This window comes from Mauremys reevesii, linkage group 9 (genome assembly GCF_016161935.1).
Source record: "Mauremys reevesii isolate NIE-2019 linkage group 9, ASM1616193v1, whole genome shotgun sequence".
NCBI classification, from domain to species: domain Eukaryota; kingdom Metazoa; phylum Chordata; order Testudines; family Geoemydidae; genus Mauremys; species Mauremys reevesii.
The window spans coordinates 15,536,135-15,560,502 of NC_052631.1; the positions used below are offsets into that span (position 1 = coordinate 15,536,135).

A 24,368-nucleotide genomic window follows, 5' to 3' on the forward strand; every position below is an offset into this window, starting at 1 on the left:
TCCTGTGGACACTGCAAATAAACTTTTGACTCATGGCTGCTTTGACACTGCAGGGTCATGTGATCCTGTTACCTGGTACCGGACTCCATGATAGAACACCAGTATTTTTCCGGGGGGAAACCAGGGAACCACACTGGGAAACAAAGGGTTTCTGCCATATGTAAAATCTATTTAAGGCAGGGTAGTGACTTAGTCAGGGTTGGTTCTTCACTGAATCCCCACCCAAGATAACTGCTGGAAATATCTAAGAAGCAAAGGTGTGGGAGGACTGAGCCCAGGCTGGGAAGGTGTCTGGCCCGTGAAAGAAATACCTCGAGTTTTAAGCTGCAAGAACCTACAAGAACCTTTGCAATCTACCTAAAACAACATTTAGGGTGAGAAACTACTACTTGTAACCATTTTTTCAGTATCTTAAGCTCAATTAAGTTTTTGTTTATTTTGCTGGGTAATCTGCTTTTATCTGTGCTATCCTTTATAATCACTTAATCTCTTTTGTAACAAACTTTTTTGTTTTCTCTAAACAAATTCGTAACTGGGGAGGGGAGGCAAAAAGCTGGGCATATCTTCCTCCACATTGAGGGAGGGAGCAGATTTCACTCACTTATGCTGTACGGTTCTCTGTGCAGCGCAAGATGATATTTTGGGTTTGCACTCCAGAGACAGGTGTGCACTTGAGTACTGGGTGTGTCCCTACCTGTGTGTGCTGGAGGAGGCTTGAGGGCCTGGCTCAGCAGGATAAGGTATGAGAGCCCAGGCTGATGGAACAGGTGGGCTCAGTGGTACCCCAGTATGTCAGGTGGCACCCTGGAGTAGAGGGATAACCCGTCACAGTAGCCACCTGACATATGCTGTCCCGAGTATTGCCAACAGGTTTTTCCAGATCATAATCATGAAGCAGGAAGTTGGAAGGATAATCAAAGGACAATTTTCTAGTGCATTGGGAGATGCAGGAAGAAACTGCACATAGTGGCCATTCAGAGGTGAATGGAGGGGAACCTGTGACTTGGTGGGAAGGAAGATAAAGATACAGCAGCAATCAAGCTACTACCCTGACTTTTGTGTGGCCAGGAAAGAAGAAATGTTGGAGATCAAGGGTGGGCTCCTGTCATTATAGTGTGTAAAATTGAGGAATAATTTAAAGCAACATGTAGACCGGGGTAGGCAACCTATGGCACGCGTGCCAAGGGCGGCACACGAGCTGATTTTTCAGTGGCACTGCCCGGGTCCTGGCCACTGGTCTGAGGGGCTCTGCATTTTAATTTTACATGAAGCTTTTCAAACATTTTAAAAACCTTATTTACTTTACATACAACAATATTTACTTATATATTATAGGCTTATAGAAAGAGACCTTCTAAAAACATTAATATGTATTAATGGCCCGCGAAACCTTAAATTAGAGTGAATAAATGAAGACTCAGCACATCACTTCTGAAAGGTTGCCAACCCCTGATGCAGACATTAACTTTTAGTAGCTGAAAGCCTGTACTAGCCTGTCACAGGAATAATTCATAACTTTGTGTGTAAAAGAAGTAAAAAATATCTGAGACCTTAAGGGTTGGACAGTGACAGACCACAAAAGTGTGGTCCAATGGCCCTTTGTCCTGCTGCAACAGTCCCTTAGTGCTAATATATTTGAAACTGATGCAGATTTTTCTGGTCCCTGTATGCAGGCATTATCTCTTCTACTACCATGTAAGGGGAACACAGATATATTGCAAAGTTGACTGAATTTCCATATTTTGTGATTCCACAGCCTCCTCCATTTCTAGTTGTGTGCCTCTGTCTCCCCTTCTGCCTTCTTGTTCTGTTTTCTGTTGCCAATTGTCCTTATGTTCCCACTGTGCTGGTGTCCTGACTCACTCACTACTTCGATCTTAAAGCCTTTTGTATTGCCAGCAGGCAGGGGTGAAAGTAACTTAAAGGACTTACCAGTACTCCAGAGTCCTGTGGAGGGGCCTCAACTGGAAGAGGCGTGGCCTCTATCAGAAGAGAGAGGGGCCTTTAAATCCTGGGGCTTTTAAATCAGGATTTAAAGGGTTCAGGGATTCAGCTGAAGCTAGGAGCCAGGCCCTTTAAATTAACCCCAGAGCTACCAGCTGCAGAGGTGGCTGGGAGCCCTGGGGTTTGGGCAGGGGTGAAAGTAATTTACATTTCTTACCCATATAGTCCAATCGCAAGCACCCCACCCACCTCTCCTACGTACTTCATGGATCCCTCCCATTGCATGACATAGATAGAGAAAATAAAGCTACTATTACTACTACCAGTACTGTCTGTAATAAAACTTTACTATTGGAATAAGCCTGAAAAAGTGAAAACTCACTGTCTCATTTTTCTCTGTGTCTTCCCTCCTCCTCCTCCAGCCAGGCTGCCGATGCTAGGCTCTGTGCTTTCTCCCTGCCTGGCACTCAGCAGCTGCTGCAGAGGCTTCCCTCTAGCTTGCAGCAGGGAGACTGCCTCCTGCATAAGAACAGTTTAAACTCAGTTGTTCCCTGATGGTTCAGCCCCCAGGGTTAAGAGAGGTTTCTGGCATTTTTGTTAATTTCACTCCCAGTTGTTTGCAGGGGGGAAGCTGTGTGTAACCATGGCAGGGGCAGTTCTTTTCTGCCCCCTGGATGAGGGGCTCTCCAATACTACTAAAATACAATAGTAGGGGCCGGTTGCTGGGGTCGGGGCAGTCGGCCGCAGGCTGCAGCTGCATTGTTTGTGACACACACATTCATACATACACTGTATGTATGTGTCACAAACAATGCAGCTGCAGCCTGCCATGGACCAGCAGTGACCCCAGCAACTGCCCCTGTCGGCTGCTGCCTGCAGAGAGCCAGCAGGTGCCGCTGTGCTGGGTCTGCCAAAGAGTAAGTAACCAAGGCAAAAACCACAACCAGCCAGCCAGGGAAGGAGCCGAGGGGAGAGGGAAGCAGGAGAGGAAGGGAAAGTCAGGGGTGAATGAAGGACAACTGGAATAGCCTTCATGAAATATACAAGATATTTAAAGAAAGTTTTATCAATTTCAGCCTCTGCACTCTGCAGGCAGGACAAAACAAAAAGATCTGAGATTGCACCTGCTGTCCTAAGGACATTTCAAGTGTTTAAATCAATATTGAAAGAGGGTGGATTGGAATGAAAACTACTATTTCTTTCAAAAGAGGCACAATAATTTCGCTGAATATTCAGTTTTCCCCTCCAATCCCTTTGTGGTTTTGTCTATGGGGGCTATTTGCTTTCCCTGTAAATCTTTAGTTGCTTTAGCAAAATTGCTTTGCCCAAAATAAACCCTAATCATCATGACACATCTTTCCACCATGTTTTCCATGTTTTTTGTGTTTTTTTTAAACAGTAACATTTCAAAGAGGATTTGCAAGCAGTTTGGACATCACAACCATGATCCTCTTCTGGGGAGGGAATGGGATAGATTTGAACTTGGAAATGGTTCCTGATCTTGATTGTGTTTAGGAGATCCCCTCATCCTGGGGGCAGAAAAGAACTTCCCCTGCCATGGTCACACTCATCCAGCAACAACTGGGAGTGAAATTAACAAGGATGCCAAAACGGCTCCTAACTCTGGGCACTGAACTGCACAGGGAACAGCTGAGTTTAAACTGTTCTTTTGCAGGCAGCAATAGCAGGCATCTCAGCCAGTCTACTGCAAGCTAGAGCCTAGAGGAAAACCCCTGCTGGGGGGAATGGGGAGGAATTCAGAGCCTTGTCTGCAGCCTGGCTGGAGGAGGGGTAGGGGGAGGGAGGAGACAGAAACCAATGTGACAGTGAGTTTTCCCCTTCCACCTGCTTTTATTAGCTCAGGATTTAAGCTGTGCAGCCAAATGCTTGTATTTGTTGTGTATATTAGTAGGAGAGATCCCCTCATCCCCGGGGGCAGGCAGGGATTGCCCCTGCCATGGTCAAACATACCCTCCCCTTGACCCCCTCCCCCCAGCTACTGTGAGTGAAATTAACAAGGAGGCCAGAAACCTAGCCCTGGGGGCTGAACCATCAGGGAACAGCTGAGTTTAAACTATTCTTATGCAGGGAGCAGGCTTCTCTTTCCCTCCCTAAGGGCTTGGCTACACTTACAAGTTGCAGCGCTGGGAGTTACAGCGCTGCTCATGCAGCTGTGTAAGGGCCAGCGCTGGAGTGTGGCCACACTGACAGCTACCAGCGCTGCAGTGTGGCCACACTTGCAGCACTTGCTGTATTGAGAGGTGCATTGTGGGCAGGGCACACAGCCACACCACAGTGCCGTTTTGGCGCCTTTTTGGCGCTGTATTGCGGGGGAAAGGAGGAAAGGGGCGGGGTTCTGCTTGCCCTGTTTCATGCCAGCGCGTGGTGCATCGCTTCACATCCCCATTCATTTCCGCCGGCGTTTGTTTCCATCTGTTACTCTGTGTCTCTCTGAACTCTCTGAATCGCTTCTGTGGCAAATGGAGCCTGGCTGCTGAGACTGCTGATGAGTCTGACGCACAACACACTTCAGCACATCGCTATTCAGCTTCTCCCAAAGTGTGAGTGAGAGGAGAGAGTGATGATGATATCAATATGGATTTGATTGTGTGTGACACTAGCAGGCTCGCGGCATTCAGCAGCACCACTCAGCCGGCTGCTGACGCGCTTTTGACTGCAAAAACAAGCACTGTGGGAATGAGCACTGGTGGGAAGTCTGGGATGATGACAGTGGGTGCAGATGAAAAGCCACTTTCAAAAAGCTGTGTGCCACTTTCTGCCATGCTGTGCCCCAGGCGCACTCTCCTGACACAAAAACAAAGGACACCTGAACTGGGTGGGTGGGTGGTGTGGAAAGCAATCTGCAAATCAGACATGGCAACAGCAGACAACAGGTACGGTCGGGAACCAGTTTGGTGTGGGAAAGTCGATGGGGAATCGGTTTTTGATTTGATTTTTGCAAAGAAGGCAATCTGCATCCTCGGGAGAAAGACCGTGACTCTGGGGGAGGCGTGCGGGACACATGGGATGGCTGGGTTTCCCGATTGATGGGGCGGCTAGATGTTCGATATCCCACCTGGCTATTCCCTGGCATAAGAACACCTTAATGTTTCGTAATGGTCTAGTGTTCTCTTGCTCTATGGCGCTTGCTTGTCATTCACATGGGCACATTGGCATAATTTAAGATGCTGATGCTGCAGGTGCATGATGCATCTTCGGAGAATGCAACAGAACTTGGAAGGGGAAGAGGACAGGAGGAGAAGAGACAGGGAGATCACAGTAGGGATGTCCTGTGATCACTGCCCAGAACCCAGGCCCCATACTGCCTGCCTTGAAGAGCCCTATACAGGGCTAGACAGAGGGGACCGACGGGTCAACTCAAAGGAGCTGCGGTGCAGAATAAGCAGGAGTGCTGTGTTTTGCTTTTTTTGTTTAAAGACTGGCTGGGGTTTGTATGGGGGGCAAAAGGACTTGGGGCAAGCAGCATAACTCGGGCTATAGCCTTGCTATAAGCTCAAATAGGATTTGTGTGAAGAAAACATTGTCAGAGCATGAGGCATGGAGAGGCCAAGTCCTGGAGGCTGAAGGATGAGCAGGGAGCCAGAGAGAGAGGCCTAGGCAGGGCACCAGGACAGGGAGGATGCCTTGAGGGGGGAATGAGAGGGGAGAAATTTGAGGCTGAAAGGCAACCTTGCATGTGCTGCCTTGCATTGCTTACTCTATTACTGCTTCTACTATAATAATATATATTGCAGTTTGCCTTGCTTTTTGCTTTACCTCTTTCTTTACTCTGCTATAATAAAAAAAAAATCTTGTTTTAAGAATTGTTTAAACAAAAGAAAAAAAAAAAAAAACAAACAGACAGACAGACAGACAACACAACAGACACACAACATTTCAGGGGTGGGGTCAGAAGTGTGTGTCACAAGTGTCTGGCATGCTGGATGCATGTGCTGTGTTAATGGATCCTGCACTGTGCAGGGTGCATATGCATGTGATGGGGGTTGGGGGTGTTGTGTAGAGGGTATGGTAGGTGTGTGGGTAGTGGGGGGGGTGGGTGGGGGATGGGGTGGGGGAGGCAGTGGGTGGTGGTAGAGCCTGGGGGCTGGGGGAAAAAGGTGTGGAGCTGCAGGGTGGGGCACAAGGCACAGGGGCCTGGGCGGGTGGGAGTAGAGGTGAGTGCTCTGTGACTCATGCTTGGAGTGCCTCTAGACTCCTCCGGCTTGCTCAGGATGCTGCTCTCGCTCCCTTCTTTCTTCTTTTCTTTCTTGCATTTCTCTTGCGGGTCTGCTTTCTTTCTCTTTCTTCCTCTTCATTTCTTTCTTTCTGTTCTCTTCAGAGTGAAGAAAGTTTTCAGCATTTTCTCTTCTTTCTTCTCTTTCTGATTTTCTCAAATTTTTTGTGTCTGTGATGCAGAACAACAACACAGTCATTAAATCTCCACACACAACACAGACAGACATGATTTAACACACACAGCATTAGATCTCACTTCTCACTTCAGATGCAGTTATGAACAGTTCTCCACACTCTCACTTGCTCATTTTATCTCAAAAAGGAAAACAAAACACAAGAGAATGGTGTGGGAGAGAGGGAGGGAGAGGAGAGGGAGAGTTGCTGTTGGTTGAGGTAATCTGGAGTGCTAGAGGGGAGAGAGTGAAGATGCATGCAGAGGGTGGTGATCTCTCTATCTCTTCACTAAAGAGGAGTTTCCACATTTTTTTCACTGGGGAATCCTGGAAGATTTTTTCCTTATGTCACTAAGGGGGAACAGCGGGCTCTTTTAGAGCAATGTGGATTCCGCCTGGCCGCCCCGCGGCGCGGGAACCTGTGTTGAGGCCAAGTGGCGCGAGCCAGTGGGCGCGCGCGGCGTCACGCGGACAAGGGACACAAGGGACACAGCAGCGGCTGACATATTGCCCACGCTCTGGCACTGAAGCTGCAATGATAACTGAGCTAGACCTGCGCAACGTGAAGCAGATCCACCACATCAGCACATGCATCCATCCACCTCTCACCGCATGCCATGCTTGCCCCCAACACCCCCTTCCAGCAAAACATCCACCCAGAAAAAAAAGCCGCTTACGCTGCCCTGCTCTCTGCTCTGCTTCTGCTGGCTGCTGCTGCTGCTGCTGCCTCCCTCCTTCTCTCCTTCTTCCTCCCTGCCTCATCCTGTCCTCCCCTCGGAGTTCCTTCCCCCCCCCCCCCCTCTCCTCCTCTCCCCCGCAGCCTCCTCCCCCCTCCTCCTCCCCCCTCCCCAGCCCCCAGCTGCCATCAGGGGTGTCACGTAAGGTGGGGTTGGCAGTGGGGTCACCCCATCCCTCCTGTCCCCAGTTCCGTAAAGCGGGCGGTGGGCGGCGCGGATCCCCTCTTGTAATAGGCTCTCGCAGCTCTTTAATAGGCACACCAAGCGTTTTATGATCATCTGCCATACCCCTCCCTATCCCCCTATCCCGGGCATCCTGCAGCCTACTGATCAGATGCCGCCCGTGTAACTCGAACGCCTCTGTGACGCAGCTGTGACCCCACACTGATGAGGCACCCCAAACACTGTGTGCTCCTTTGCTGGGCTCGCTTGCTGATTGCACATGGTTACCTGTGACAAACTGATGATTGGCTGATTGCACTCCACTGGCTGCAGCAGGGGCACTGAGATGGCTTTAGCAAACAGGCAGTTAAGGGGCGGGCATGATGAGGCAAGAGAGCAAGTGTGCAGAGAGAGCAAACAGGAAGGAAGTGCAGGCAGTTGGAGGCAAGCACCTTTGCTGGAGCGTGAGGAGTGTCACTGAGCCTGGTAAGCTGTCCAGAGTGGCGCTGCAGCGCCACCCAGCTCTGTACCCTGGTGTGCAGCGAGCGCCAGCGCTGGGAGCGCTGGTTAGTGGCTGCAGGCTGCAGTGTGCATTAGCGGTTAATTGGCGCGCTGGCGCTGGCCACCAGCGTGTGCCCAAGCCCTCAGTCAGTCTCCTTTTCTTACTGGTCCTCCGTACGGGTACATACCAGCTTACTTTCACCTCTGCCAGCAGGTCATCACTTTGCATGGATTCGTCAGAGAGAGGGTGACTATGTTACAACTATGTTACAACAGTGGGTGTGAAAGATGGTTTTGGGGAGTTGAGGATGAGAGAGAAAAAGTTTCACCACTTCAAGGAGCAGAAGTTTTCAGGATTAGACCTGTCATCATAGCTTATTGAGAGCGTTATGCTGGCTGCAAAAGGCATACAGTCCAGGAAAATGATTTGTAGACTGAGTGCTGCATAGGAGCTGCTAACACAACAAAGCCCTCTACCTTTGTGGAGTCCCATTGAAATCAATGGGATTGTTGTAAAGGTGCTAGGGTCTGTTAACATAGCCTAATGCAGGGTAAGGCCCATAGTTTGCCTAGGCCAAGAAAAAACATAGTCATTTTCAGTCAATACAATTTGCAGTTGCAGGGCAGAGGGCACAAGCATGGGTGCAGATGCTTCCTTCCCTCTTCTTCCCCTTTAGCAATGTAGACCCCAGTCCTGCACGGAGCTCTGCCTGGCTTTAGGGGTACACCTGGGCCAGGGGCGGCTCTAGAAATCGGGCTGCCCCAAGCAGCGCGGAGCGCTGCGCCGCCCTTCCCCGGTCCCGCGGCGGGTCCCCTCTTCCCGCGGCTCCGGTTGAGCTCCTGCCGGCATGCCTGCGGCACGTCCACCGCAGCCCGGACGAAGGGACCTGCAGCCGCGCACCTGCGGAGCTCAACCGAGCCGCGGGAAGACAGGACCCGCCGCAGTCACGCCTGCAGCAGGTCCGCTTGTCCCGGGCTCCGGTGGACCTGCCGCAGGCATGACGGCGGGAGCTCCACCAGAGCCAAATGCCGCCCCCCTGGGAAACGGCCGCCCCAAGCGCCTGCTTGGCGCGCTGGTGTCTAGAGCCGCCCCTGACCTGGGCAAAGCTCATTGTGGGAGCGGGACCTTAAATCATATTTTGAAAAACTGCCCCAAGGTTTTGTTTTAGGTTGGAGGGATTTGCCTTAATAGTTCCAATATTTTTTCCTTTTTAAAAAGCCTGACTTTTTTTTTCTTAATTTTTAACGTTTTGGCCCGTAAGCGTCTCTGCGGCAGTCCTGGGGTTTGTTCTGTTGTTGTTGCTTTAACCGTGTTTCTTAGAGTTGCAAAAACACCCCAACAATCCCCAACCTCTCACCCCTGCTCCTGTTCTATGGGACACAAACAAGTAGGAACGCAACACTCCGGCCTCCCCTGCGCCTCCCCCCTCTCAGCGCAGCATGGCACAGCCCGGCGAGTGCCTCGCGGTAGAGCGCAGCCGACTGCTCACGCCCCGCCCCCTCGCAGGCTGTGACGCAACAGCCACCCCCCATTCGGCCGCGTCTCTCTCCTTTGCGCCACACGCTCCTGCGTGATGACATCACACCATGATACCAATAAAAGCCCCGCGCGGGGGCGGCTTCCGCCTTTTGAGAGGCCTGAGCGCTGGCGAGATGGCGCCGGTGAGTGAGCGGGACGGGCGCGTGGCCGCCCGGCGCCCGCGGGAGGGTTACACAAGCCCGGTACCGCTGCGCCGTCCCTCGGTCCCGCCTCAGTGCAGCCTGACAGGCCCTCCCCCCTTGCGTTAGGGCTGACCCAGTCCCGCGGCGGAACACTGAGGGCGGGGGGCCAAGGGCCGTGGCTGGGGGGTTATAAAGCGGGTAGCCCATGAACGTAGGGGTCAGGCCTGCAGAGCTCGCGCTATAACTGCGGGCTAAACGCTTACCTGCGCCCGTGCCTCAGTTTCCCCACAGTCGAGCTAACGCCTCACTGCCTTGCCGCGGTGGTTAGTAGCCTCGCAAAGTGCGTGGTCGTCTTGAGGTGAAAGGCACCGTGTAAGGGCACAGCCCGTTCAAGCTGGGTCTTTCGATAGCGTGACTCGGACCCCGTGAAATCTCAACTGTGCCTTGATCGCTGTGTGCGCAGGCTGACGCGAGTACTTAGCTAGGCACATAAATCCATATTTAAGCACCTTAGTAAAAGTGGCCCGTTTTTTTTTTTCAGAGGTGCTGAAGACTCCCTGATCCTATTCATTTGAATGGAGCGGGGGGTGCTCATGGAGGCACCTTTTTTGGTTAAGCATTTTCAAACGTGGGTGCCTAAAGTCTCCATCCTCTGAGCATGTTTTGTTGCTGTACTGTCTGTCTGTTTGGGGAGTTGGCCAAGTTGACTTTTAATGCCAATTTGGTAAGAGCTTTCAGTACTTATAGTAAGTAGTCTGGTAATGAGAAGTCTATAGAATAAGAAACTAAGGCCTACAGCAAGAAGGCTTTGCTAGTATAATTACACCAGTATAGTTAAACTCTTATATTTGTATAAAAGTGCTGGCATGAGCTATACTAGTTAAAGTGCATTTACACGGGTGAAACTGCAACTATAGTAGGGCTTTTACCAGCATAGTTATGTTAGTCTGTATCCACAAAAACAACAAGGAGTTTGGTGGCACTTTAGAGACTAACAGATTTATTTGGGCAAATAAATACGTTAGTCTTTAAGGTGCTGCCGAACTCCCGTTGTTTTAGTAAAACATGAAACTCCCTCTCTGACATGACATAATGCAATAAAATGCATAAGTTTAGCCCAGACTTTAGAAGCCAGTGTAATCAGCTCTTTGTCCAGGAGGTGTCAGGCAATTGTGTGGCCTACTCCTTGCAAGAGATAGTGAATGAGTCCATTTAATGATAGTATAAATAAACTAACAAACAGGATTCTGTTTTCACGCAGCTGTCCCTGGTAGTAGTAGGGTTTTGCTTTTTGTTTTTTTTTAAAGTGTGTGTGGGGAGGTGGGGGAGTGATATGTAATAACTAGTTGACTTATTTTTAAAGCAAAAAGACAGAAAGTCAAAAAAATCAGCTTGGAAGTTTAGCCTTGACCTCACCCATCCTGTAGAAGATGGAATATTTGATTCTGGAAATTTTGTAAGTAGCTTTATTATTCATATTCTTAATAAACAACTTTATAATATGTTTAAGTATATATGGAGATCAGACCACAGCTTAATTTAATATAATAATTGGAGATATACCTCTTTCCTAGAACTGGAAAGGACCTTGAAAGGTCATCGAGTCCAGCCCCCTGCCTTTACTAGCAGGACCAAGTATTGATTTTTGCCCCAGATCCCTAAGTGGCCCCCTTAAGGATTGAACTCACAACCCTGGATTTAGCAGGCTAATGCTCAAGCCACTGAGCTATCCCTCCCCTCCAGCTGACAAAGTATATTTAAAAATGTAAATTGTCAGTCAGTATAGTTTTATCTTTTAAATAAATGTTTGTTAAATAGGTTTGAATTTTCAAACAAAAGTATGAAACATCTTTTATAGAGAAGAAATTTTATTAATTACATTAAAAGTGTTGTTCAAGATTGTTAGAGGTTGTTTCAGTTGCTTACAGCAAGATTTTACTGTGATATGTACATAACATGTACAGTACATTTGGATTTTTAACATGTGCTATCTGGCTAGGGTCCCTTCCCTAGTGCATACCTAGGGCACCATTCCCTAGTGTTCTTTTTTCCTCTTTTATTGAAATAGGAACAGTTCCTAAAGGAGAAGGTTAAGGTCAATGGAAAAACTGGAAACCTGGGGAATGTAGTTCACATTGAACGTTTTAAGAACAAGATCTCAGTCATATCTGAGAAGCAGTTCTCTAAAAGGTGGGCATAGTTTTTATCTATAAGGTGGTTGTTGATTTGCTTGTCTTTTTATACATATTATGGTTCAATTGATTCTGAATTATGATTAGGTGGACAGGATATAATTTAATTCTGATATGATCTAGTGTAAAATAGTGTAATATCTAATTTTCTTAACATGTAAATATTAGTGACTTAAGCCAGGCCTACACACAGTTTTGGTATCAATTTAACTTTTGCTTAGCCATGTGATGTGTTTTTGTACAGAAATACTTAAATCAGTATACCCCTTGTGTGAACTAAGGCTATGTTGACACTACAAACTTTACGGTGGAACAGCTGTGCCCCTGTACGGTCTCTCACGTAGTCACTCTATGCCGACGGGAGAGAAATCTCCCATTGGCATAATTAAACTACCCCCAGCAAGCGGCATAATTAAACCACACCCCTGACAGACAAAAGTGCTTGCGTAGACATAGTCACGGTGTTTGATAAAGTTGCCTTATACAGGGTTAGCTTATTCCCCATAATTTAGGGGAATACGCTGTATCATGGGGATCAGCAACCTTTCAGAAGTGGTATGCCGAGTCTTCATTTATTCACTTTAATTTAAGGTTTCGCGTGTCGGTAATACATTTAAACGTTTTTAGAAGGTCTCTTTCTATAAGACTATAATATATAACTAAACTATTGTTGTATACAAAGTAAATAAGGTTTTTAAAATGTTTAAGAAGCTTCATTTAAAATTAAATTAAAATGAAGAGCCCCCTGGCCCGGTGGCCAGGACCCGGGCAGTGTGAGTGCCACCGAAAATCAGCTCATGTGCCACCTTTGGCACGCATGCCATAGGTTGCCTACGTCTGCTGTATCAGAATAAGCACCTTTATATTGCATCCACACTGGGGAATTTGTGGGGGATTGTACCCCCTTAACAGTTAAGGATTACAGTTTGTGTGTGTGTAGATAAGCTTTTAGGATGGGGAGAATATTAAACTAAGTGTGCTAGTGTCAGATTCTAGTGCTTTGACATCACTGTCTTCACTGCCATAGCACAGTGTGATAGTGAAATATAACATACTGCAAAAATTTGATACTTCAGGAATGAAATGCTGCATATGAAGTAGTTAATATTCATGTAGTCCATTTTAGTTTCTGAACAGGGGTGTCAGGCATGGTGACGTTTGGAAATATTCAATGTCTACTAAAAACTGCAATTTTTGTATTTACATTCATGAAATTGAATCCTGCATGTCACACAGAAGACAGCAATAAGAAGTCTTATGAGACAATGTTAATTGATATTTACCTTTTTTAAAGGTATTTGAAGTATCTCACAAAGAAATATCTCAAGAAGAACAATCTTCGTGACTGGCTTCGTGTGGTCGCATCTGATAAGGAGACATATGAGCTGCGCTACTTCCAAATCAGTCAAGATGAGGAAGGATCAGAGTCTGAGGAATAAATGAAGCTTTTACTGAAAGCTTTATACTCTTAAACAGCGTACAAAAGACTAAACATCTATTTATGAAAGCACTTTAACTTATTGGTGAATAAAGGTTTTGTACACTGTTTCAAAAAAAGTTCCTGCTGAAATGTGGTCAGCGTCAGCTTATTAACCTTTCTTGCACTTTCATTCACAGTAAAAGGCCAGTGTAGAGACTTGTACTTTGTTTGCAATTCTCTTTCATCAGGGTAAATCAGGAGAAACTTATGAAGTCAGTGGAGTTCCAGTGGTGTAGTAAAACTAGTGAAAGAGAGGAAAATTGGGCACTTTGCGCTTGCATTTACATTAAATTTGCATACATTCAGAACACATACTCACATTTGGGTTTTGGCAGGCACATTCTTATAGGACTTCTTGTGACTCTAGAAGGCCTTTGACCACCATATTGTTTTAACACTATATTGTTCAAATTAGGTAAAATAAGAGTTGAAGGTGTAATGTACATATATAATTATCAAAGAAAAGCAAGATTTTGATGATGCTCAAGAATGTGATCTGCTTATATACAGAAAATAACGAGTAAAGTGCCATGTGCGAACATGTAGCTTATATCCCTAAATTAGAATACAAATAACAAATAAATGTCATTTAGTATTTTCAGTTATCACCAAGTTTTCTAGTTTAATCCCCACTACTGGAGTATTTTAAAAACTAAAATAAGGAATAAATATTTAGTTTTATTTCTCCAGTGAAATAAAATCTGAGTCCCCATTGATAGTCACATTTAAAACATCACATCTTGCCCTCTTTTTGATTTTAGAATTTCTTTCCCTAATCCTGAATTTAATTTTTTTGCTCAGTTGGCTGACTAGCAGTTGTGTATTTAAAATGAAAGGATCCCACACCAAGGATGAAATAATTCAAACTTTAAAATATCAGAATAAAATGGATTAGGGACTATGCAATTTTCTTCATATAAGTAAGATCTAGCTGTGGGTATCTTACATAGCATCATACACCCTACCCTGATACAACGCTACCTGATAGAACACGAATTCGAATATAACGCGGTAAAGCAGTGCTCTTGGGGGGTGGGGCTGCACACACTGGCGGATCAAATCAAGTTCAATATAATGCGGTTTCACCTAAAACACAGATTATTTTTGGCTCCTGAGGACAGCGTTATATCAGGATAGAGGTGTACTTAATGCCTGTCCTAAAAAGTGTGTGGTCTAAGGACCAAATTCTAGTTTCATTGAAAGGAATTTTGCCAAAGCCAGAATTTTGGCCATGAACTAGACTGTAAACATGGCAAATTGTGTTAGGGGTTGTTATACATTATAGAGTTCCCTTTGAGGTTTATGCTGTGTGTAGCACAAGCCTTCAAAATTATTTAAAAATTTTTTTTTACTAAATAAAGTTGAGGGATCAAATGGCTCATAGATAGCTAATAAGATAGTTCTAAGATGGCTCAGATAACTGGTGATCAGAAAACTGCTGTGTGATGGCTGAAGGTGAAGGGGACAGTCATTTGGAATGAGTTTTGATTTCAGTCCATTACTATGTAGAATAGTCCATTCTTCTTCTTATTTTCACACTTTTAGTAAATGTAACATTTTAAAAATAGATTAGTTGTATTTTGGTAGCTGAAAGCAGTTGTCTTCTTCCCCCCCCCCCACCCCCCCTTAGGCAGCAATGCACAGTAGCTTTGGGCTGGCAGATGATACAAAAAACAGTATTTGGAAGGGGTGTGAAATACTTCTCTGGCCCAATTGAATAATATCCAATAGCCAGTAACTCAATCCAGTTTTTTATTAACAGTTAATCCTAAATTTTTAAGAAAACCAGATTCTACTTGTGGTAGTGTGCATGTGGTTGGAAGTGGGATACTGCTGGTTGAAGGTCTCTATGTGTAAAGATGTCCCTCTAACATTTATGCCCTGTTTTAGGTGAGCTCCTGCATCAAGTTCCCTCCCCAAATCCCTCTGTCTCCCAATGGAGGAAGAGAGTCATTAATAGTTCTCTGGAAGTTGTCTTTTAGATCCTGATTAAGCCTACATAATTGTTTCATGGAAGGATTCCTTTGCCCACTGTGAAGGGGGTAGAATCAGCCACCTCTGCAATATCTGAGTCCAGCAGAGGTGATCCACATGGGTCAGGGAGGATGTGCATAAGAGAAACTGAAGGATTTGCTGGAAGTTTTCCTCCTTTATTCCCTTCCTACACATTTTAATGCCTCTATTTTCAGTGGCAGAAAATACTAAATTCCATAAGCAGAGAAGAACCTGATTTTAAAAAGATTTCATTGTGAGTGTCCAAAAAGAATAAAAACATGCATTAAAAATTGTTTGAATTAGAGAACATTTAGATACTTAAATATAGGATACCATACAAATACAGTTAAGTGAATATTTCTACATCAAACAGGTAGTGGATATTAGTTGCTAAAGTGATTAGAATATTCATTCTCCTGTTCTTTTGCAAGTTAATAGTAATTTGAAGATTGCTGCACAATGTAGCAAGGGGACACCAACATCTTCCAGGATAAAAGGAAATTCATGTTTCCATGTAGTTAAACAGAGAGCCTGAGCAAGGCAGGTGATAACGTAGGTGAGTTTTATGGAATTAGCAATTTTGTTGCGTATTCCTGTGGTGAACTAGGAAGTTCTAAAAGAGTATAACAAAATTTTCTCCTTGAATAGCAAGTCATATACCATTATGAAGTCTGGCTCTAGAAGTGTTTTAAGGTCCTGGTGGATTTCTCTATACCTCAGCAATATGTTTTTGCTGACATTGAATACACAACTACCTCTTCAGAAAACTGCTAAAATACAAGGCAATGCTGAAAAATAAAAAAGTGTTGGCGCAGCCAGCTGTCAAACATTTATAATCCAAATAAAGGAAAGTAAATGTCAAAAAAAAAAATGGTTAGGCTCTTGTCATTTTTCAGTTACAACTGTTCCTAAAATACAGACCGCAAGAGGAAGTTGAAGTTGGAAAATGGCCACAGCTGTTGTCAATTGTCATAGCTTTAGTGACTTTAATGGCACTATGACAATTGACAGCAGCTGAGGATCTTCCCCCACCCACCCAAATGGAGAAACAATACAATAGCAACTCCACTGCTCTGAAGTAATTAATTTTTTAAATTTGAAGTTCTCGTATTTTGAAAATAAACTACTACATGCCCAATAGTGCACTTGTCTTAGATTACTCTACTTTTGAGGTATTGTGGACAATACCAAGCTGAGAGGGGTTGCAAGTGCTTTGAGCATAGTATTAAAATTCAAAATGATCTGGACAAATGGTCTGAAGTAAATAGGATGAAATTCAATAAGGAAAAATGCAAAGTATTCCACTTTGGAAGCAACAATCGCACACCTACAAAATGGGACGTGACTGTCAAAGTAGTACCGCGGAAAGGGATCTGGGGGGTCACAGTAGATCACAAGCTAAATTGGAGTCAGTGTAACATTGTTGCACAAACATTCTGGGATGTATTAGCAGGAGTGTTTTAAGCAAGATGGAATTCTTCTGCTCTACTTTGCTGATACAGCCTTAACTGTAGTATTGCGTCCTGTTCTGGGTGCCACATGTCAGGAAAGAGTAGAAAAAATTGGAGAACGTCTGGAGGACAGCAACAAAAATGATTAAAGGTCTAGAAAACATGACCTATAATAAGCAAAGGTTGAAAAGTTTGGGTTTGTTGGAGAAGAGAAAGACTGAATGGGGACATAACGGTTCTCAAGTACAGAAAAGGTTGTTACAAGGAGGTAGGAGAAAAATTGTTCTCATTACCCACTGAAGCTAGGACAAGAAGCAATGGGCTTAAATTGCAGCATACTTCCTCTCAGGGTTGTTAAGCACTCAAATAAATTGCCTAAGGAGATTGTGGAATCTTGGTCATTGGAGGATTTTAAGATCAGGTTAGACAAATATCTGTCAAGGATGATCTAGAATCAATAATACTTGCTCGTGCCTTACTTGCAAGAGACTGGACTAGATGACCTCTCGCGGTCCCTTCCAGTCCTATGCTGTGTGAAAACTTGTGACCTTGTTCACAGCCCTGATGGTGGTCTCTCTTGGAGCTGCTAAGATGCACATCTTGAAAGACTCAAAGGTAGGTAGGACAAAGGTTGCCAGACTCCGAAACTATAATTCCCCCTCTGCTTTTGAAACACCTTAGCGATGATGGTCAGTAAGTACAGCCCTAGCTCTTAATGACTATAGAATGATAATTGTAGTAGACTTCAGATAAATACTGCTGGTTGAAAATCAGCCCCCTTCCCTGTTGGGTACCTAAAAACTGAGGTCACTAGTCACTTTTGGAAATCTAGGTTGAAGTCCAGGGCAAGGATTTGCTCTTTGTACAGCATCCAGCACAATTCTTGATCAGAGCCTTTGAAGACTAAATACTTATGAGTATTACTACATGTGTAACAATTTTGTTTCTAATCAGAACTGAAACCAGTTGTCTCTTTACAGCTAACCCAAATTTAACCAATGATGTCCACAGATGACTAAGAAGTATTGGGCAAAATTCTGCTCTCATTCAGCACAGCATAAATCTGGATTAACTCCATTGAAGTCATTAGTGTTCTTTGTGTTTATCTGAAAGCCAAAGGCCCAGAGTGTTTTTCCCAGGAATTTCAAATTTGAACGGTGAAATAAAAAATAGCATTAAAAGACATTGCTTTTTGGCTGTAAGTGCACAAACACTGCGTGCTCCGCACCCTCCCTCCCACCCACAAAACCCTACCAGTGTATTTTCCTTGTTGCTCTATTTAGTTAGACAAACAAGGCCCATGACTATTGTCCAAAAAAAAAAATGCCCTCCTCTGTTTCAAAGAGTCACATTGCAAGGCAATAAGCTGCCCTTTCAAACAGGCTGACAACAAAAACATGCTGATTAAATGTAACAACCCTGAATCAACAGCTACAGGAGACCACTACCAGGTTTTCTGTCCTTTGTTTTAAAGGGTGCTGGCTGTTACTCTTACAATTGTGATTTAGCCTAAGTGAGCCATACACTCATTATTCAAAAGCTATGAAAACAGAATTTGGGATTTCACAGCACGGCAACCTCAATTCCATAGCTATGGCTCAGTGCAAACTGCAAACACACTCAAACTGATATTTTAAAAAGGAGTTTAATTATTTTCTGAGCACGGCTTGTGTGTTCCGACTGATAATGGCGCGGAATGTTCAAAGGCCCACTTTTCCATGGCCTTCACATATCTGTTGACTTTTCACACACTGAAACAAAATTTCCAAGTGGCTTTTGCTATAAATTGCTCCAAAATTTAGTGGCAAATGAGAAACCTTTTCCTGTAAAGTTACAGCCTAGAAATGATTGATAAATAGATACATGCATTCCACTTCTACACTGCGTGGTGCAGAGGGGGCACATTGTACGGCTTCTGTTTTGCAATGTTTATAATTTGGGAGGGGTTAGTTTTAGCAATTTAAATTTTATTTAAATATCTAAAATCAGGGTTTTTTTCAGGGATCGCTCATTGTATACACTGTAGTGACTAATGTAAAATATAAATGTGCATATAATATACATTATTAATTACAGCCGTATATACTGTAATCTTTTGGTAATGGTTCCTAGTGTGCTTTAGCATGGTACTATTTCAAACAGCGCTACGTTAAAGGGCACTAGCGAATCTTTAGTGTATGTCAGCAGGGTGTGTGTGGCCCATTAATGTGCAACCCATTCATGCACGTTTGAAATCACAGCCCCATAGTCCACATTACTGCTTGATGTAGACAATCTCTTATCTACAACTAACCATTTCCAGTGTTTTTTTATTTTTTCAATTGGGAGGTGGTTATTGGTTAAAATCAGAAGCCCATCTGTGCTAGCTCTTAAAGGATTTGAGTCTGTTCCAGCTGTATTTTAGCTCTAGTTGTGCAGATGCATAAATTTATCTCTGGTGCTCTCTGATGCAAGCCCTGGAGTCAGCCAAAATGATAGCTATTACACACAGGCTGGAGTGGCAGGAGGTAGCTGTGCTGCAGCCTCAAACTGAGGCTATGTCTACACTATAGCCTATGGTCACATAACTTCTGTCACGCAGGGGTATAACATAACCCTCCATCCCCCCGAACAACATAAGTTACACCGATATAGACACTCGTGCACAGCGCAATGTCAGCAAGAGCGTTTCACAACTCAAATCAATTTTGCAGTTGAATATATTTTTTGAATATATTGTTAAAGTAAGTGTCGTACACGTGGTAGCCAATACCAGGCTTGTTTAAATATGAGTGGGTTTGTTTCCAGTATTAGCATTGCTCATTGACCCCATAAGAAAATGTCACCAGCGCTAATACAGTCAGAAAAAGCACCTCAGAAAAACCTTGAGAAAAATCACAATTCTTTTTTTGGTAATTGAAATAGGTTTCACATGCCAACAGGCCATATATGGTAGCATGGAAGGCTGGCCAGCAAGCGAGAAAAATAAAGCGTAGGCTTTAGGCCGTGCAGATTGATGAATAACGAGTCTAATTAGAAACAAGTCGCGTGGCTATAATATGGGCAGGGCTGCTGAGAGCAGGTTCGGGCCCCGGTGAAAATTTTTTTTCAGGCCCTCCCTCCCTCAGCAAGGGGGAACTGGCTAAACAGGGCCGACACAGCCAGGGAAGCTGGGCCCCGGCCCCCCCCCCCCCTCCGGCCTGCCAGGCCCCAGTAATGTTTACTGGTTTGCCCCCCCTCTCCGTCCCAATCTCGTTGGCCCTGAATATGGGACTCACACACTCATCTAAATATAATATAGTAACACCTCAGTTAGATGAAGGTTTGAGGTAGGGGGAGGGAGTTACCCTGGCGGGAGGGAGCACTTTCATCCTGAGACCCACAAAGGCATTTCGGATTGAAAACAATTTTCATGTTCAGCAGTGGGCAGGCCATTAAAGCTAGTGTGCTGCATGTGTGGTGAGCTTGACCTGGAAGGATGAGGGCCTGCCACATTAACCACTTGGCTGATTACCTGCTAGCTGTTTGGCCTGTGCAAACACAGGAAAAGAGTGACTTTGAGAAGGCCAACATACTACAACAGTGGTTCTCAACCAGGAGCCCCTGGGGGGGGCGGGGGGGGAACCGCAAGTAAATTTCAGGGGCTCCAGTAAGCATGGCTGGCGTTAGACCCCGCTAGGGCCCAGGGCAGAAAGCTGAAGCTCTGCTGTGTAGGGCTATAGCCTGGGCCCCCGAACTCCCACCTGGGGTTAAAAACAAAGTCTGAGCAACTTAACTTCACGATGTGCCCGGGGTGGAGGCACCGGAATGGGAGGGGGTGCCAAGGGGCCATGACACTCCCATTTTTTGAAAGTGTATGGACGGGAGCCACCAGGCTCCCTTTTTGACCAGGTGTTCCAGTCAAAAACTGGACGCCTGGCAACCGTAAATGCATGCCCACTCTGGCCCCTGAGCCAGGATAGGCAGGCTCAGCCCAGCAGGATCCAAGTATAGCAAGGCTTAGTGTGGGGACTGGCATGCAGGGGGCTTGGTGCAGGGGAATGAGGCTCAGTGGGAATGTCTGCATATGGGGGGGGCCAAGATGCATGGTGGCTGAGAAGCAATGGGGGCAGGAAGCAGGGGGGTGCACAGTATCAGAGAAGGTTTCTGGGGATGGGTCTGACTCAGTGCCGGCTGCTCCTTTCAGGGGAAGAGGAAGTCCTCTCCTTGCCCCACCCCCCCAGCTCATCTGGGACTAGCAGCTGAGCCTGGTGTATGATAGAAGCCATCCCCAGCCCTGCCCTCCCTCAGTGATTTTCCACTGAAATGATGTGCCCGTGCTGCTAGGGAAGGGCATGTGACCACTCTTGCAGCTTCCTTTTGCTTCTCCCTCAGAAGTCATTTTTCAGCAGGGAATGAAAGAAATCTGCGGGGGGCATGAATTCTTCTGCGCATAGTGGTGCAGAATTCCCCCAGGAGTAATGTGCAAAGTGAGGGTTTTTTTTCCCCAGATGTTTATAACTTGGACCCGTTTGGGTGGATTTTCACAGGAACAGTAAAAGGCACATCCCTGACACGTAGAGTGACCAGCTGTCCCATTTTTATAGGGCCAGTCCTGTTTCTTGGGCCTTTTTCTTATATACGCGCCTATTACCCCCCACCCCCTGTCCCATTTTTTCATAGTTGCTATCTGATCACCCTACTGACACTAAAGTGACATCCCTTCCCCTCCCCTCCCAAAGTCTGGCAGAGTCCCTGGTCCAAAGCCTGGACGCACTGCAACTAGCTTGAATCAATGGTTGTATGACTTTTGTTGATATGGGTGAAACATATTTTCCCATACTTTCATTTCTGGAAGTGGTTGAACTGTTTCTGTTGAAATTTTCCAAAACAAAACCAGCCTGAGGCAAATTTTCATTCTGAACAGTTAAAATCGGGTAGTTATAAGCAAAAAATGAAGAGTAATGGAAAGTACCAGCCAACCTTTACTATATATAGGTGGTGCTACCAGCTTCACATATAATAATCTCATCGGAGAGAGACAGAGCACGTGTGTGTGTTTGTGTTTAGGGGGGATAGGGCCAAATCTTGACATCTTTGTTAAATTAATTAATTTAATTTAACAGCAAAACTCCCATTGAGTTCAGTGGAAGTTTAGCTTCAGTAAAGACTGAGGAATGTGGGAGTCAGCTAATAATAGTGAGCATTAATGGAAGTAGTTGCATAATTCCCTGCTCTTTTGGCCTACAGCACCTTCAGAGAGTACCTTATTATATTGTACAGAAAAAAGGACTATGCACAAGAGCTAAGCTCACAAATAAAGAAGTAAGTGGTAATAAACATTTCAAAATGTGTTGGGATATCAAAGCATTTAATACAGGCTAATTATAAGCAGAAGCCCATTATTAAAAGAAGGTACAGACACTGCATATCTGTAAAAATCAATCCAGAGTTATTGGAAACAGAGCACGGGGGGAAAATTCAAGCAAAAGCTTTACCATAGCAGACAGCACAAAACAAACTTCAGTGGTGCTGAATTCAAACAAAAATAAAGTTGGGGGGAGGTTTCTCATAGTCCAGATCAGCCAGGTTCCAACTCCCAATCGCCTCCCTATTTTACCTTTTCATGCGTCATAGTTGGTTTCCTCCTATCCAACTTTCCCATTCACTGTCCATTTCCTCTGACTAGTCCCCTTCATTTGACCTTGAACACATTAATGTCAGTTTTAAACTTGTCACAAACATGTGGAAATCGGCATTTCCTTATGATAATTAGGCACTGTCCCTTATTTCCCATTGAGGGCCCAGAACTATAGTTAGGGTGACCAGACAGCAAGTGTGAAAAATCGCAATGGGGGTGGGGGGGTAATAGGCGCCTATATAAGAAAAAGACCCCAAAATCAGGACTGTCCTCAAGACATCTGGTCACCCTAACTATAGTATACCCAGGGTTTGCCTAGTTCAAGGGAAGCAAGGAAGAAGCTGCTTTTGAGTGTAATGTCTAGTCTCATCTTCTAATCATTCTGGTATCCTTGCCCTGCCTCATGTGAAGTGTGATGCTTTATGGTAAGAATGCTACAGTCCCTTAAAAAACGTTGAATTTTCTGAGGGGCAGGGCATAATTTACCATATTTGCCATAATGTTTGTACTGTTTGGGAAAAAACACTGGAAAATAGTCAGCACATAGCAGCCAGCTGCAATTAGAGTTTAACTGTGGTGATTACTGTAAATGGGACAACATCAGTTCACCTCCAAAGGGACTGGATTGTCTAATGACTAAGGCACCACATTGAGCTCCAGGAGCTCTGGAGTCTATTCCTGGCTGTCCAACTGACTTGCTGTGACTATAGGGAAGTCACGTTCCCTTCCTATGCCTCTGTTTCTCTGTAACTGAAGATGCATCTGAAGTGAGGTTTTTTTTTTTACCCATGAAAGCTTATGCCCAAATAAATCTGTTAATCATTAAGGTGCCATCAGACTTCTTGTTGTTTTTGTTATCCAAATGTTGAGGCTTATCTGACTGTATGGAACATTAGAACCTTTTGATGTTTGCCCAACCCATTTCTTTGTTGCTGATGTATGGCTGTTTGCTGCAGTATGCTAGAATACAATTCAAATTTGCAAGTGGATTGATGTTCCAGTAGATGGAGCAATATCTCTAAATTACTGATGAATATTTGAGAGACTAGGTGGATGAGGTAATATTTTATTGGACCAATTTGCGTTGCTGAAAGAGGAAATCTTTTGAACTTCATAGAGCTCTTCTTCAGGTCATATCTTGCATTTCACAGAGCTTGCCTGAATTTTTATCTTCTATGGAATAAGAAAGCACTGCTTTTTAAATAGAATTTGGAAGAATTTCTGAATGTAATATTCATAGAATATTAGGGTTGGAAGGGACCTCAGGAGGTCATCTAGTCTAACCCCCTGCTCAAAGCAGGACCAATCCCCACACAGATTTTTGCCCCAAATGGATTGAATTCACAACTTTGGATTTAGCAGGCTAATGCGCAAACCACTGAGCTATTTCTCCCCCCATTTTGTCAACCTCTGAAATGTAGAAGACTCTGTATTAAGCTCAATTGAAAATGATTTCATTTGGAAAACAATTCTAAGTCCCCATTATCACCATTAATATTCACTGTCATGCTTCTCCAAGGAATACAATACAAAATATTATTCTTATACCCTATTAATGTGTAAAAGCAGCAAAGAATCCTGTGGCACCTTATAAACTAACAGATGTTTTGCAGCATGAGCTTTCGTGGGTGAATACCCACTTCTTCGGATGCAAGTGATTAATGTGCTTGACACTGTACAGTACATAAAGGAAGACAGTCCCTGACCCAAGGACCTTAAAGTCTAGATTAGGCAAACTATACATTACAAATGGGTCCAATCCCTCTGATGCTGAACTCCTTGTTGAGGTCAAAGGTAGTCCTCAGAATTGCGGTCAGCAAGTTTGGACTTCATTCTGTACCGTGTCTTTCATAAACACTGCACCTCAGAGTTAGAGCTAATGAAACAATGGAAGAGATGGATTTATAGGTACAGGAAAAGGAGAAAAAATGGTCCAGCTGCTCAGCTGGTGTGAATGGACATAGCGCTATGAAATCAAAGTACAACAGGGAGCGATGGATACACCAGCTGCTTAAAGAAAAGCTAGAAGGCAGCTGCTGAAAGATGGCCCTGAGGCTGAAAATGATCCAACATGAAGCGGTTGTGGTGACGGAGGTCAGATTACAATTTCTAGGGACTGGAAACAGAGCGTTGAAAGAAAAGCTCAAACTTGAGAATTCCATTGTTTCCATGGTGGCAGTGATCAAGCGAGGTGAAGTCCAAAGAATGGTTCCCCTTTGAGCATTATGTGCAGTGG

The 24,368-nt window shown here is 44.9% G+C and overlaps 1 protein-coding gene across 2 annotated transcripts; it reads left to right on the plus strand.

Moving 5' to 3' along the window:
- Positions 1-9,274: 9,274 nt before the first annotated feature.
- Positions 9,275-13,177, plus strand: RPL22L1 (ribosomal protein L22 like 1). 2 transcript variants are annotated; one of them, XM_039490041.1, is made up of 4 exons: positions 9,275-9,415; positions 10,779-10,871; positions 11,484-11,605; positions 12,902-13,177. In XM_039490041.1, exons 1-4 carry the CDS (start codon positions 9,341-9,343, stop codon positions 13,044-13,046), a joined length of 435 nt encoding a protein of 144 aa, XP_039345975.1. In that variant the 5' UTR covers positions 9,275-9,340; the 3' UTR covers positions 13,047-13,177. The 2 variants fall into 2 exon arrangements, with proteins under 2 accessions (XP_039345975.1, XP_039345976.1); XM_039490042.1 differs by lacking the exon at positions 9,275-9,415 and adding an exon at positions 9,984-10,139.
- The last annotated feature ends 11,191 nt before the right edge of the window (positions 13,178-24,368 follow it).

Coding starts and splice junctions, on each gene's coding strand:
- RPL22L1 (XM_039490041.1), top strand. CDS start 9,341: ATGATACCAATAAAAGCCCCGCGCGGGGGCGGCTTCCGCCTTTTGAGA. Junction 10,872..11,483: donor TATTTGATTCTGGAAATTTT/GTAAGTAGCTTT, acceptor TTATTGAAATAG/GAACAGTTCCTAAAGGAGAA. Junction 11,606..12,901: donor GAGAAGCAGTTCTCTAAAAG/GTGGGCATAGTT, acceptor CCTTTTTTAAAG/GTATTTGAAGTATCTCACAA.